At 50.4% G+C, this 15,885-nt stretch overlaps 1 protein-coding gene across 2 annotated transcripts; it reads left to right on the plus strand.

Annotated features, from left to right (window-relative positions):
• Nucleotides 1-231: 231 nt before the first annotated feature.
• Nucleotides 232-15,821, plus strand: ece2b (endothelin converting enzyme 2b). Of its 2 annotated transcripts, XM_068317038.1 has the most exons (19): nucleotides 232-592; nucleotides 5,239-5,322; nucleotides 6,751-6,886; nucleotides 7,988-8,203; nucleotides 8,288-8,412; nucleotides 8,810-8,956; nucleotides 9,055-9,120; nucleotides 9,189-9,377; nucleotides 10,339-10,481; nucleotides 10,566-10,680; nucleotides 11,280-11,390; nucleotides 11,484-11,582; nucleotides 11,657-11,734; nucleotides 11,847-11,950; nucleotides 12,457-12,567; nucleotides 12,956-13,023; nucleotides 13,316-13,506; nucleotides 13,591-13,686; nucleotides 13,840-15,821. In XM_068317038.1, exons 1-19 carry the CDS (start codon nucleotides 539-541, stop codon nucleotides 14,014-14,016), a joined length of 2,310 nt encoding a protein of 769 aa, XP_068173139.1. In that variant the 5' UTR covers nucleotides 232-538; the 3' UTR covers nucleotides 14,017-15,821. The 2 variants fall into 2 exon arrangements, with proteins under 2 accessions (XP_068173139.1, XP_068173140.1); XM_068317039.1 differs by lacking the exons at nucleotides 232-592; nucleotides 5,239-5,322 and adding an exon at nucleotides 5,472-5,938.
• Nucleotides 15,822-15,885: the final 64 nt, after the last annotated feature.

The raw sequence follows: 15,885 nt of genomic DNA on the forward strand, positions 1-15,885 counted from the left end.
TATAATTTAATCTGTTAATTTAATCTGATGTTAGCTTTTTAGTTTTTGTCCAATGAGAGGTGAGCGGAACCTCCTCCAGTCTGATGGGAGGAGGAGGAGGAGGAGGAGGAGGAGGAGGAGGAGGAGGAGGAGGAGGAGGAGGAGGAGGAGGAGGAGGAGGGTCTCCGCTGATCTTCATCCTCCCGCCGGTCTGAGGTCCAACAGGTTCCGCCAACAGAACACCGAGGAGGAGCTGTGGGGGGGGGGGGTGACGTCGGGCCGTGAGCGTGACGTCAGCAGCTCTGTGTCTCGGGGTGTGTTTGTTTGAGAGGAAGAGGCTGGTTGGATGTGGGGCGGGGTCTGACGAGACGGACGGGGCACAAACCGAGAGGCTCCCGGTTCTCCTGCACCGACAGGAGGAGGGGACACCGGAGCACACACACCGGAGCACACACACCGGAGCACACACACCGGAGCACACACACCGGAGCACACACACCGGAGCACACACACCGGAGGAGGAGGCGGCGGACAGACTGACGGGCCGCCGGGGAGGAGGATGGGCGGACGGACCTCCAGGATGAGCGTCGCCCTGCAGGACCTCCGGAACACCGTGAGTACACACACACACACACACACACACACACACACACACACACACACACACACACACACACACACACACACACACACACACACACACACACACACACACACACACACACACACACACACACACACACACCGAAAACACACACGTAACCGCAACACGCGCGCGCACAGATGCGTGATACGACGCCCACGCGCTGCGGTACTATGTTCGATCCGATCAGCTCCTGATTGATTGGCTGTTGTGTGGACAGGTGTGTGTGTGTGTGTGTGTGTGTGTGTGTGTGTGTGTGTGTGTGTGTGTGTGTGTGTGTGTGTGTGTGTGAGTGTCAGGCCTGCTGTTGACTGACTGACTGATGACGTCACGGATCGAACAGTCTGATCAGTTCGTTCCTGTTTCAGGTTAAAACACATTCAGTGAAAATGAGCGTTTGTTTATTTGTGACTGATGACGTCATGAGAAACGAGACAGATTTTTTTTTCCTCTATATTTTTTTGTTTAAACGTCTCACGGTTGTTTTATTTTGGAAATCAACAGGAAGTCCCGCCCCTGAATGAACTTGTTTATCCTTTAGTGTCAAACTTGTGCTGTGACTCCAGCGGTGGACGCCGGTGACCAAAAGAAACGCACCCTCTCAGGAAAAACACCTGAATGTTTTTGGGGGGCGGAGTCTGTGGTTTTTCTTCCTCTTTCCTGTCCAACCGGTTGACGGTCATGCTAACTGCTAAGCTAACGGCAACCACAATGCAACTGGAACATTGGTGGTTGCGCCACACGGAGACGTCTGATTGGCCGCTGCTGTGTGTGGGCGGGTACAAACGGAACCAGTTCCAGCGTCTGGGCTTCCTGGTTCCACGGGCTCGTCTTCTCAGGCTCCTGCCTGGAATGCGGCTCCGCCTGCTGAGACTCTGAACTCGCCAAACCAGACTAGCATGACGGCTAGGCTAGCTGGCTAACCGCTAGGTGCTAATCGGACTTCCTGTTCTGTCGTTTTATCATTTACGACTTTCTCAGTCGTACCACAATCCACCCCGACCCGGTCAGCTGTAAAGTCATTGATTATCTCGTTACCATAGCAACTGAAGGTAGATGATGGTGGTAGGGTCCAGAACCGCTACCTGACCCAGAAGAGCCACAGGAAGAAGGAAAGGCACCGCAGGAAGTGAGGGTTCCAAGTTCCTCCTGGTCTGGTGGATGTTCTAGAGGTGGTCCAACCTGAACAACAACAACAACAACAACAACAACAGGTGTAGGCGTAGCCTCCAAACCTCCTCTGGGACAAACGGTTCTGATCCTCGTCGGTCCATCGTCCCCTGGACTTCCTGGAGGTCCAGCCGTTGCAGGCGTTAGCGTCCTGAGCTAATATTGTCTGTGAATGATGTCTCTGGAACGACTTCCTGATTGCGTTAGCGTTAGCGCTGTGCGCTCCCTGGGGGCGGTCCGGTTTCCTATTGTGAGGAGGAGGAAGTGAACGCACCGCTGCGGACGATCTTATCGGCGTGTCGCCGCCGCTGGAGCGTCTCATCGTTTGCTTCACTGGAAGCGTGTCGGATGACCTCAACATCAGGACGGGGCTTGTGGCCCACCAAGCCGCTGGGCGGAGCTCTGTAGACCTGTTTAGAAGGATGATTGGTCCGAGTGGACTTCCTTCAGTATGTTCTGGTATCAGATTCTGGTCCAGATCCGTTCAGATCCAGAAGAACATCTGGATCCACATTTGGATCTGGAAGGATCTGGATGTCGATTCAGATCCAGAACTAAATCTGGATCCATACCTGACATGGATTCAGATCTAGATCCAGATTTGGATTTGAACACATCTGGATCTGGATTCAGATCTGGATCGAGATTTGGATCTGAACGCATCTGGATCTGGATTCAGGTCCAAGTCCATTCAGATCCAAATCTCGATCCAGATCCGTTCACATCCAGAGCAAAATCTTGATTGAAAACTCGATCCAGATTTGGATCTGAACGCACCAGGATCCAGATCCAGAGCAGGGTGAACCATCGTTCCTCTGACGGGGTCACCTGATCACCGCTGTGTGCTTACGTTTACGTTCAGGGTCAGAGGTCAGGTGATGGAGCTGTTGCTATGGAGACAACCTGCCGGTGACCTCTCTGCGCTCACACTCAGTGATGATGGAGCTCCGCCTCCTCCTCCCCCTGATTGGCTGTAGGATGGTTGTGGGCTTGATCCCACCTGCCATCCGGAATCTCCACGGCAACGGGAGGTGTGTCCTCAGGGATCACCTTCTGGTGTCATTGTCATCGTGCTAAGCTAGGCTAACGCGCCCTGTGGGCGGAGCCTAACGGCGGCCGCGAGGAGACAAAAGAGACGTCAGCGACGGGACGGACGTTACATAAGACGCTTCACACACACACACACACACACACACACACACACACACACACACACACACACACACCGTCCGATGACATCACCCTCGACTGAGATATAACACACACTCCCGTCTCCAAGGCAACCACGCTCGCCCCCCTCCCCTCCCCCTCTACGTGCGTCATCAATTAAAGAGAACAGCGCCGGACGAGCGACATCGACCCCGACGGGAGCGATGCTCCAGGAAACCAGCTTCCTGCCGGACCCACAACAAGACCCGGATCCGGATCAGAACCAGGACTTGGATCAGGATTAGAACCAGGACCTGGATCCGGATTGGAACGGGCCTCCTGAGTGGAGATAAAACAAACCACAGAACCACATCAGAACCAGCATCACCTCTCCGGATGTCAAGAACCCCACAGGGATCAGGTCTCTCCCCCACCCCCCAACCTCTCAGTTTCGGCACCGGGAGCCACGCTTCTCTGCGCCACTGTGGTTGCCATGGTAACCAAACTCCGCCTACTGTGGCGCTGCAGCTGTTTGGGTTTCTGGAGTGTGTTTGCGGTGATCCGGGAGCTGTGTGTGTGTGTGTGTGTGTGTGTGTGTGTGTGTGTGTGTGTGTGTGTGTGTGTGTGTGTGTGTGTGTGTGTGTGTGTGTGTGTGTGTGTGTGTGTGTGTGTGTGTGTGTGCGTGTGTGTGTGCAGGGTGGAGAGCTCTACTGTTTATAGTTCAGACACACAATGAGGGTGGGGGGAGTGAGGAGGGGAGGGGGCAGCTGAGTGTAAACACAGGAAGTGGAGGTTTATTTGATCACAGCTGGTCGTCGGTTCTAATCCCGCCTCCAGTCCAGACCCGCCTCTGTGGCTCCACGTCACCTGGTGCGTTCAGCAGCCAATGGCAGCCACAGGTGGGTCTGATGTCATGAATTATTCAGGAGAGGATGAAGAGCGTCCCACCGGACGGTTTGAGTCCGACAGCAGCCATGAATAATTAATCATCAGCGATCAATACGGCGCTGCTGCTAGCATGATGCTAATCAGGCTAGTCAACAGGCAGCGCTGTGTTAAAACCTCTGGGGGAACGGGTGAGGAAGAGGAGGAGGAAGAGGAGGAGGAGGAGGAGGAAGAGGAGCGTTATGGCTGCTGCTGTATTGATCTGTTACAACATCACTGATGTTAATCAATGGACTAGATGGGTCACACAGTCCAGGTCCACACAGTGAAACAGTCCAGGTTCACACAGTGAAACAGTCCAGGTTCACGCAGTGAAACAGTCCAGGTTCACGCAGTGAAACAGTCCAGGTTCACGCAGTGAAACAGTCCAGGTTCACGCAGTGAAACAGTCCAGGTTCACGCAGTGAAACAGTCCAGGTTCACGCAGTGAAACAGTCCAGGTTCACGCAGTGAAACAGTCCAGGTCCACACAGTGAAACAGTCCAGGTCCACGCAGTGAAACAGTCCAGGTTCACGCAGTGAAACAGTCCAGGTTCACACAGTGAACTCCTTCATGGCTGTAACAACTAAATACTGAAGCACGACTTTAACACTATTATGACCGTTTTGGCTGCTTTCAAAATTTCCAATGACTTGGTTTCAAACCTGTGGACCAATAGGAGCCTGACTTTTCCTAAATGTGTTTTTATTTTATTCTAACATTGTTTTATCATTTTAATTTCAAAACACAAAAGAGATCTGAGTATTACTACCTAGAACTACCTGAATGTATAAAAGTTTAAATTTGACCTTGACCTAGTTTTCTCAAGGTCAAGGTCATCATCTTATTTTATCCCCTCTGCTGCCTGAGTCATGTGCTTTTTCTTTCATCTTTCTATCGGCAACAGTTTGAAGATATTTGGCGGGTTCACAAACAAACAAACGATCGGACAAACAAACACTGACAACTATAATACATCACGCTTTAAAATAGATCATCAGACCTTAACAATGACAATTACTAACCATTATCAATGATCCAAAATGCTGTGACGGCTGCTAGCTGGAGATGATGCCAAGTCGTTTAGCTCACGGCTCCCAAACACTCAGTCAACACAGGTTACCTGTGTACACACAGGTAACCTGTGTGTACACAGGTAACACTTCACTTTACTTTTCATGGTTGGGGTCTGATGATGACACCAACCTATTTTGAAGCAGAATACATTTGTTTTTATTTCACACTTGGAGTTTGGATGTGTAACGGCAGAGAAGTTCTGTTGTGTCAGTTAAATAAATAAAACACTCAATTATTATAGTGTTTTTATTGTTATCGTACGACTGATTCCGTCTCTCCTGTCCTCGTCTCTCAGATGTCGAGCTACAAGCAGACCACGTTTGAGGAGGACCGGCCCGACGCTGTCCATGAGATGGTGTCGTCTCCCGACAGAGTAGAGGTCAGTGAAGGCACCACACACACACACACACACACACACACACACACACACACACACACACACACACACACACACACACACACACACACACACACACACACACACAGGAGAGAAAGGAGGTCTGTTAGCGTCTGACTCGGGTCGGTGACTCAGCTAGCGTGTTAGCGTGTCCAGCTGGAGACTCTCGCCGTCCTGCACTTGTACATGTAAGTCTGGGGTAGCCAAGCCCTGGGGGGGTAGGGGGAGGAGGCTCTGACTGAAAAACACAAAATGGGGCCACCGGTAACAAAGAGGAGCAGCGGGAGGTCTGGAACGCTGCCCGGCCCAAAACGCCGTCCAACAAATGTGAGTCTGTGGCGATGGCGCCGGTCAGAGAGGTCCGGCTTGGCCCCAGCGACCATCAGCGCGCCCGTTAGCAACGGCTGCTAACATCTCCAGGATTGGACCAGACTTCTGCCAAAGTTGGGCCTCTGTCAACTCTTGCAGTTTGAACCCGTTTTGTTGTTGACGACCCGTCGTTGCCATGAGCAACAGCCAACAGCGACACAATGAAGACCAGCCGAAGCCAGGAGGGACAATCAACGACCTTCTTCACGCGTCAGGCAACGAACGCCAGGTTCCTCCTCCACCACGCCGTAATCCGTTTGCTCTCTGATGAGTGGCTTTAACGTAGCATGGCTAGCAAAAGTGATGTGACATTTAGCCCATTAGCATCTAAGGTGGTGTCAAACAAACTCTTAATACTAGCTGCTAACTGCTACTTACTTATCTGCTACTCTACACTAACTGCTACTAGCAACTACCTGCTACTAGCTGCTAACTGCTACTAGCTGCTGCTACTAGCTGCTTTCATGTTAGTGATGCTGTCAGAATGTCACGAATGTGGAACAAACTGAGCCTCAGATCATCATTCTTTGACAAAGAATGGGGGCGGAGTCAAGGTGAAATGAGCTCCTGTGATTGGTAGCTAGAGCGAGTGACCCTTGCAGCCTGTAAGCTGTCTTGTTTTCTTCCACCCAGGAATTACAAGGACTACCAGGGTCAAATGACAGGAAGTTGTGAACCTGTTCAGAGTCACTGACTGGCTGATATTAGAAAGTGGGCGGGGCTTAGTCTTGAGAGGTGACATTTTAGCCATCAGTTCACGTGTATTGCAGTTTTTTTTGGGAGGAATCCGAAAAGAACGAGAACTTGAGGACCAGAGTCTCAGGTCCGATGGTTCTCGTCCCGCCTCCTCAAGATTCTGTTTCCGGTCTATGATCGCGTTAGGCCTTCACAGATCCCGCCTTAAACCCTGGGAACCGGTTGGAGCCTCATCTGGGTCATCTTGCTCAGTTTTTCTGGACACCACTGGGGTCGTCCCAGGATGTTCTGGTTTAAGGTACGGGTCCTGGATGAGGCTTGTGTTGATGGACTTGTCTCTCTCAGTTGGGTTTCAGGAAAGGAGGTGTGGACATTCTGGGGAGGAGGACCCAACTGGAGGTTCTCCTGTCAGTCCTGCTGTTAGCTACCTTGTTGGCCCTGCTGGCCTGCCTGCTGGTCCTGGGACTCGGGTTCAGCTCAGGTAAGACCCCAAAACCTGCTTCCAGCGATGTCTCAAACTGTTCTCTACGTCTTCTGTCCTTCTCTCTGCTTTTCTCCTGATCGTTCCTTTATTTACTCCTCACATCCGTCTCTACCTCGTAGTCCTGGCCCTCTTCTCTTCCCTTTCTTTCCTTTCGTTCTCCGCCCCTTTCTTTATTTTCTTGCCACTTCCTCGTTTATTACTCTTGCATTACCTGTAAGGTCGCATCACCCAGCAGTACCCACCGGTACCCTATGGTACCCAATAGTACCCAACGGTACCCACCAGTACCCACCGGTACCCAAAAGTACCCTATGGTACCCAACGGTACCCAATAGTATCCACCGGTACCCAACAGTACCCACCCCTACCCAAAAGTACCCTATGGTACCTAACAGTACCCAATAGTATCCAACAGTACCCACTGATACCCAAAAGTACCCTATAGCACCCAATTGTACTGACACCTTTGAGTACCTTTGGATGCTGGTACCAAGTACAGTTGGGTACCAGTAAACATGTGTTAGCTACATTAGCTACAGTGTTATCTGCAGACATGCTAACATTAGCTGTAGAGTTGTGAATGTACTAATATTAGCTGTATTGTTAGGTGTATATGTGCTAACGTTAGCTTTATTTTTAGGTGTATACGTGCTAACGTTAGCTGTATTGTTAGGTGTGTACGTGCTAACGTTAGCTGCAGCTAACACAGTAATGGTTTTAGCAGCACTATCAACACGTCTCCGTTCTTCACCTCCTCCTCTGACTCGTCTTTCTTCTCCTCCGCTATCCTTTCCTTCGGTGCCCCAGAGAATCTACCTCCTCCCTTCCTCCCCTCCCTCTCATTTCCTTCACTTCCTTTCTGATCATTTCCTTTCTTGCCCCCACCCATCCTCTTTTCCCATGCCATGCTCTTTCCTCCTCAAGCATTCTTCTTCCCTTTCTGTGTGTCCTCCTTTCCTTTTCCTCTTGTTCCCTACATCCTTGTCTGATTCTCTCTTCACTTCCTCCCTCCTCCTGCGATTCGTCCGTTCTGAACTTACCGTCTCCTCCTGGGCTCGTCTTCAGGTTTCTGACTTCCTGTCCCATGATGCTTTGCAGACAGCAGCCGCGGCCTGTGCCTGTCGGAGGCGTGCGTGACGGTGGCCAGTCAGATGGTGGAGGCGATGGACCGCGGCGCCGACCCGTGTCAGGACTTCTACCAGTTTGCCTGCGGCGGTTGGATCAGGAAGAACCCGCTGCCCGACGGGCGCTCCCATTGGTCCACCTTCAACAGCATCTGGGAGCAGAACCAGGCCCTGCTCAAGCACCTGCTGGGTGAGACGGGTGGGGGAGACGGGTGGGGGAGATGGGTGGAGGTGGTCCTGACCGGTTCTGACCCGTTACGTTCTCGTCTACCAGAGAACGGGACGTTCAACGGCAGCAGCGAGGCTGAGAGGAAGACCCAGTCCTACTACCTGTCCTGTCTCAACACGCAGCGTATTGAGGAGCTGGGGGCTCAGCCCCTCATTGACCTCATCACCAAGGTAACCAGGGACACACCTGCTCACCATGGTAGCCGCCTCACTCAGGTTTAACTCCATTTCTGTTAGCGTGCACACATCGTATCAAGCACACCTCCTCTGAGGGGCCTAGACCGTTTTTTGTCCATCTTAACGCTTCTATAAAATATTTTTATTGTTGCTTTTATTAAATATCGTAACAACATTTTTGTTTCCAAAAATGTGAAGAATCAGAAAATCAAGCTTCTCAAGTGAATTTACTTCGTTTCAATCCGTCAGGGGAAACGAAACAAACGCACCTTTAAAAAAAAAACACCTGAGATATAAATCAGAGTATCATCAGCAAACAGGTGGAGAATCTGGTGACTGCTGCTCTGATCTGTTCTGTCGTGATCAATACCTGGACTTCCTGTACCTGTAGTTGGGGGGCTGGAACCTGACGGGCCCCTGGGAGAAGGACAACTTCATGGAGGTTCTGAAGGTGGTGTCCGGCCCCTACAGAGCCCAGCCGTTCTTCAGCGTCGGAGTCAACGCCGATCCCAAGAACTCCAACAGCAACATCATCCAGGTGAGCCGCGACCAGATGGAACCGGAACGCCACGTTTTAACGTCGGCTCATCAAATTTAACTGGTTTCCTGGCTCCTCCCTGTTCTAACACTCTTCAGGTGGACCAATCGGGGCTTTCCTTGCCATCCAGAGATTATTACCTCAACAAGACAGCCAATGAGAAGGTGAGGATGACCTTCCAGTTGTTCCTGAATGCGTTTTACACTGAGTTGAAACGAGGCGTCCCCCCCAGGTGCTGGTGGCGTACCTGGACTACATGGTGGAGCTGGGGGTTCTTCTGGGTGGGGAGAGGACCACCGCTCTCCAGCAGATGCAGCAGATCCTGGACTTTGAGACGGCGCTCGCCAACATCACCGTCCCCCAGGACCAACGGCGAGACGAGGAGAAGATCTACCATAAGGTCACCATCGCCGAACTACAGGTGAGGACACGTCACCTGCAGACGTGCTAACGCTAGCTGTGGTGATAGGTGTGAATACGCTAACGTTAGCTATAGTGCCACATGTAAATATGCTAATGTTAGCTTTGGTGATAGGTGTGAAAAAGCTTACATAGTTGTATGCTGGCTGTAACCATGCTAACATTAGCCACAGTGTCATATGCACATGTGCTAACATTGGCTTCAGTGATAGGTGTGAACATGCTAACGTTCATCGGATGGTGCTAAGGTTGGTCGTATGCGTTGTTGAGCTCAGTCTCTGCTGCTGCAGCTCTCTGTCCTTCAGGGTTATAGATGCTTCTGGGGTCACCATAGCAACTGTTGCTATGGGGCTTGTTGCTATGAGTCTGCATCTCCATGGTTAGATAACAGGTTATTACATAAACATGTCCTCCGATAAATAACGTGACCTTATCATTTGTCCTGAGTCCATTTCTGTCAGAGGAGGTGAAGCCTGTGGAGCAGAGCGCCGCCTGCAGGTCACTCAGCTCATTACATGTTCATGTTTTTTAGGGAAGTGCAATAAAGTTAATTCAAATCACATGTTTCTGATGATGAAATAAACCTATTCAGCTGTCCTTACACTGATCAACCAGAAGGAGAGCAAAGAGACGATAATTTCCGTCGTCAGCCAACCGGACCAACGTGCACCGCCTTCTGTCTGCAGAGGTTTGACTGTTTGTTGCTGAAGCAGTCGGTGGGGATTAGTTTTTCATCTCGGCGCGTCCCCCCCGGGTGGTGCAGTCTGCTCCCACACAGAGGATTATGTTGGTTTTGACCGGGGCCCTCCGTGACAAGGGCCGAGAGACCAGTTATTACATCCAGTTTATTGAACAGCCTCAGGCAGAACGCTTTGCCCTCAGTTTGGTCTCTCAGGTTCCACCCGGTCTGTCCGTCTGCGTGGGTTTTTCTTGTGGTTCTGATCAGAATCTGGGTCTTGCAGCTGCTGGCCCCAGCTGTGGACTGGTTGGACTACCTGCTGTCCTCACTGTCCCCCCTGGAGCTGAACGACACCGAGCCCGTCGTCCTGTACGCCAGAGAGTACCTGCAGCAGGTGTCCGACCTCATCAACAAGACGGACCGCAGGTCAGGACCGACTCTCAACCCAACCCGGCACCCGGACCCGGGACGGGTCCCCCAGTTTGACCAGCTGTCTCTCTGTCCTCCCAGTCTGCTGAACAACTACATGATGTGGACGCTGGTCCAGAAGACCGAGGCCAGTCTGGACCAGCGCTTCGAGAACGCCCAGGACAAACTGAGGGAAAGTCTCTATGGGACAAAGAAGGTACTTCCGCCACACCTGAAACTGTAGATAGATGCTGTTCCCCTGGTTCTGGTTCTGACCCGGTTGTTTCTTCCACTACAGCAGATGGTAATCCTCCCACCAGCAGTGGTTCCCAGTTTGTTGATGGAACCGGACTGGTTTTGACACATCTTTATTTCTATCTGTAATAGGTTCTATCTATAGTCTTTCCTAAACATGACCTGCACCTTGATTGCCCCCTAGTGGTTGACGGGTGCAGATAATAAACCCCTCCCCTTTCTTTTTACAAGACCAAACCCAAAAAGTTCAATCAAGTTCTGATAATTTCTTAATTAGCTTGGTATGCTACAAACATGGGTGTGGTGTCTTTGATTGACAGCTGACATTGGGTGGTTCTGGTTTTCATTGGGTAGTTGGGTGTGTAGGGTGTGCTGGGGAAGCTGGTGTCTGCTGTGTGTAACTGGTTCTAACTGGTCTAGCAATCAAAAGTTGGGTTTGTTGGTTCTACAGCTGGTTCTGATTCTGGTTCTAACTGGTCTTAGTGGAATTCTAGCAATCAAAAGTTGGGTTTTTTGGTTCTACCTCTGGTTCTGGTCCTAACTGGTTGTGGTTGGTTGCAGTCCTGCACCCCCCGCTGGCAGACCTGTATTGAGAACACCGATGACACCCTGGGCTTCGCCTTGGGTTCACTCTTCGTGAAGGCGACCTTCGACAAACACAGCAAAGAGATTGTGAGTCATTGTTGGTTGGTTTCAGACCACATGTTCGGTGGAGGCGGGTCCTGGATCTGACCGGGTCTCCTCTTGTCCGTCCTTTTCTTCCAGGCCGAGGAGATGATCAACGAGATCCGATCAGCGTTCAAAGAATCTCTAGACAAACTCAGCTGGATGGACGAGCAGACGAGGCAGGCCGCCAAAGACAAGGTAGGCAAACAAGTGGGCAAGCAAACAGGTCGGGGAAGGCTCTGGTCTGACGGTCTCTGGGTGTCCCTCATCAGGCAGACGGGATCTACGATATGATCGGTTTCCCAGAATTCATCCTGGACCCCAAAGAGCTGGATGACGTTTACGACGGGGTGAGTGGTGGCGGTCGGTGGTGGGCTCACCTGCCCTCCAGGTGGGACGGGGTTAAACGGGCTGATGGTTTGCTGCCCCCTGCTGGTAAAGCCTCTAACTGTTGTTTTTCAGTACGACGTGTCAGATGACAGCTTCTTCCAGAACATGCTGAACTTCTTCAACTTCTCATCGCGAGTGATGGCCGACCAGCTGAGGAAGACTCCCAACAAAGACCAGTAATAACGACGAAGACCAGTAACACCCGAGTCACGTCAGGTCAGGGGTCGGATCCCCAGACCCACGGCTCAGAGCTTCATCCAACAGAACCAATCAGAACCATCCAACAGAACCAATCAGAACCATCTAAACTAGCAGCTTCAGACCTGGCTGCTGACATGCTAATGCTAGCTTCTCTGTTCCACGGGGTATCTTTGCGTTCTCATTGGTTCCTTTAGCTTTTATTAAGATTGGACCAAAACCACACTCAATGCGCCGGCGAGGTGTTCAGGGTTTACCCTGCTTCTCGCTTGTAGACTATAGGAAATGGATGGATGGGTAATGGATGATTGGATGGATACTCGTTGCACAGTGCCCCCTGCTGGATGCTCTGAGCTGGTAGCGCTGTGTGTCGAGGACACCTGTGGATCCGACATCTGGCCCGTTTGACCGACCACCAGAACCACAAAGTAACTCCTGTCCTTGTTTCCTCTGCCCTCCCCTCACCTCCTGTGCCCGCCTCCAGGTGGAGCATGACTCCGCCCACCGTTAACGCCTACTACATGCCCACTAAGAACGGCATCGTCTTCCCCGCCGGGATCCTTCAAGCTCCTTTCTACGCCCACGACCACCCCAAGTCCGTCTACCTGCATATCCGTCTGTCTGTCCACCTGTCTGTCGTTGCACCTGTCGAACGTGTCATCATTAGGAGACGTAGGAGGTTTAGCAGATTAGCTTAGCAGATGTTCAGCTAAACTGAGGAGTACCTCAATCAGCCTCCAGGGGGCAGTGGCAAGTTTTAGACCAAAAGTCTTGATTGGGCAAAATAGACGTTTCAAGCTCCAAAAGTTTAGACTCCTTTGTTTTATTCTGAGTCTTGATGATATTTTTTTAGCTTCTGATTTGATTTCTTTCTAGAAAAATATTCTTTATACAACAATTTAGAATAGTTTTCGGAACCGTGGATGTCTTTTATTTGAGTGTCTGCTGGTCTTTGGTCAAACCTTGAATCTGACTGTCATCAGGGCGCTGAACTTCGGCGGGATTGGAGTGGTGATGGGTCACGAACTCACGCACGCCTTCGACGATCAGGGTGAGTCTGGATCTCTGGTCCTGCTACGTAGCTCATAGCGATTAGCATCTCGTTCATGGGAATTCAGGGCGACCTCATTTGACGTTAATCGTTTCGAGGAGACGCAACATATTTATAAGTCGAGTAAAATGACGTGGCTTTTATTGCTCCGTGTATTTTTTTGAAAAACGACATGTAATCGAGAACGACACTAGCCGAGGTTTTTACCCGTAGGGGAAAATGGGACTGGTGACCCTGAAGCAGGGGCTGCTGGGAGATTGTCCAGACTTGTCTTGTCCTGTCGTGCCTTCAGGTCGCGAGTACGATAAGGAGGGCAACTTGAGGCCGTGGTGGCAGAACTCGTCGCTGGAGGCGTTCCACGAGAGAACGGAATGCATGGTGGATCAGTACAGCGGTTACCACGTCAACGGAGAACACGTCAACGGGAAGCAGACGCTCGGAGAGAACATCGCCGACAACGGCGGGCTGAAGGCGGCGTACCATGTGAGTACGGACCGGTTGGTACCGGATGTGACGTTAGCGTTAGCTCTTCCGACGCTAAATCGTATGCTTGTCGTCTCCTTCCAGGCCTACCGGTCGTGGGTTCGGAAGAACGGGGAGGAGAAGCTACTTCCTGCCGTCAACCTGACCAACGATCAGCTGTTCTTTGTGGGATTCGCTCAGGTGAGACTGACCGGAATAGAACGGCGTTCTGTGGGGTTCCGTACGGGGGCTTATCCCTGTTCCTGGCGCGCAGTCGTCATAGCTGGGAGCTGGTTTTACGTCACGTTCTGATGCATTTTGGGGGTTTCACACGTATGTATTTATTCGCCACAGGTGTGGTGCTCCGTCCGGACACCAGAGAGCGCTCACGAGGGCCTGGTGACCGACCCCCACAGTCCCCCCCGGTTCCGGGTGATCGGAACGCTCGCCAACTCGCCAGACTTCAGCCGCCACTTCCTGTGTCCTGCCGGGACGCCGATGAACACGGGGAAGCGCTGCGAGGTGTGGTAGCCGCCAGAGGGGCGGGGCTTCAGTAGACTACTGTGTTAGGTATTTAGTTTGTTTAGGAGTCAGATTGTTATCGACAGCCAGCTGATGAGCGTCTCGGAGGCCGGATTGATCAGCAGGTTATTGATTGGACATCAGGAGGTGATCGGGTTTCATCTTCTGCTCCGTACGGTGAATATAAACCCGATCAAACGGACTTCCTGTCTGGGATCGGACTCGGTGGACTTCAGGAACATGAAGGACTGACGAAGATGAAGATGATGAAGCCACACGGGACGAGGATTTCTGCTTTCTCGCCATTATTGATACGTATTGTTAGCGGGCTTTGGGTTCCCTGTCTGTCTGTATGTGTGACGCTCTCCTCTGATGACATCACTGTGATGACCTCACTATTAGCTCGCCAGTCGCGGACGTGTGTGACGTTCACACACACACGACGCCGTTTTCACTTTTAGGTCGTGGTTTTCAGGGTTCCATTAATCAATAATCAATGTTCTTGGATCTTTTAGTGGTTTTAATGAATTGATTATTTTTAATTAAGGCGTTAAACTTCTGGTGTAGAGAATAAATGAAAGAATAGATTTCTCTCTAAATTATTTAACCTTTAAAATGTTCTCCGACCCTGTTGATGATTATTGATTATCCCTTTAAAGGAAAAACTTTCATTCTGTGTGTAAAATTAATGGACAGAAAGATCTAAGGATTATTAGTATGAACACCTAAAACTTAAAATTCAAACATTTTCTAAAATGTTTGATTTTCCAAGACAAAAAAACCCCAAATTAAATGTTTGCTTGCAGGACAAGAAAAATAAAAAGTATAACTGACAGTAATTAAATTATATAATTAACATATGATGTATAAAAACTTGTTATGAGTGTTAAAAATTAATTTGGGCCTCAAATCTTTAAATTCAGGAGTTGAACTCAAATTTAATTTTTAAAAAAAATAGAATACAGTCGTTAAAACCACCACTTTATTTTTAATGACGTTTTTAATTCAGAATTTTGCAGTTTTAGGCAGAAATAACTTAATTTAATTGTTGTCATTCATAGATCGCATTGAACTCCAGAAAATCAGGATCCATCCGAATGAATTCAGCGGCTTTAACACAAACAAGCGCCTTAGAGGTTTGGTTCTGACTTTGGAATGTTGCCTTAAATGTTGAAAGAACGCCTTAAAAGAGGAACTGGTTGGATGAAGTCAGTCGTTACTGTCCAGATTCAGAGATTGGTCCTCGTGACCCCCCCTTCCTCTTCATCGCTGTGAGGCGTTCAGGGACTCGAACCCGAGTCGTAGTGAAGAAACTTTTGAAACCCTTTTATTCTAGTCATTTAATTATATTGAATTAAGTATTAACTGTGTTACATGGAGTGTTACAGTATAGATGTCAGTTTGAGATGTTACCTCAACTACATTACCCATAATCCTTCATTGTTGCAGTTACTCATGTCTGACAGCAGGTGGCGCCGTCTGCTCACCTGGACTCAAACTATTAAAGTCTCATTACATTAAACTGTGTGTGTGTGTGTGTGTGTGTGTGTGTGTGTGTGCGTGCGTGCGTGTGTGTGCGCGTGTCACCTGATGACATCACGACCAATCCCGAGCAGGTCATGACATCATTTTTCAGCAGAAGAAGCTGCTTCCTGTCAAAGGTGTGTGTGTGTGTGTGTGTGTGTGTGTGTGTGTGTGTGTGTGTGTGTGTGTGTGTGTGTGTGTCACCACTGGTTCTGCTGTGTAACGGTTCTGTTCGGGTTCTGTTTAGAACCTTTGCGTCGCTGTCGCCTCGTGGGTGTGGAGGAGTGTGTGTGGGGGTGGGCGGGGCCTCTGGTGTGGGCGGGGCCTGGTGTGTCATAAGCTGTACAGTAGGAC

This window comes from Antennarius striatus, chromosome 6 (genome assembly GCF_040054535.1).
Source record: "Antennarius striatus isolate MH-2024 chromosome 6, ASM4005453v1, whole genome shotgun sequence".
Classification (NCBI taxonomy): domain Eukaryota; kingdom Metazoa; phylum Chordata; class Actinopteri; order Lophiiformes; family Antennariidae; genus Antennarius; species Antennarius striatus.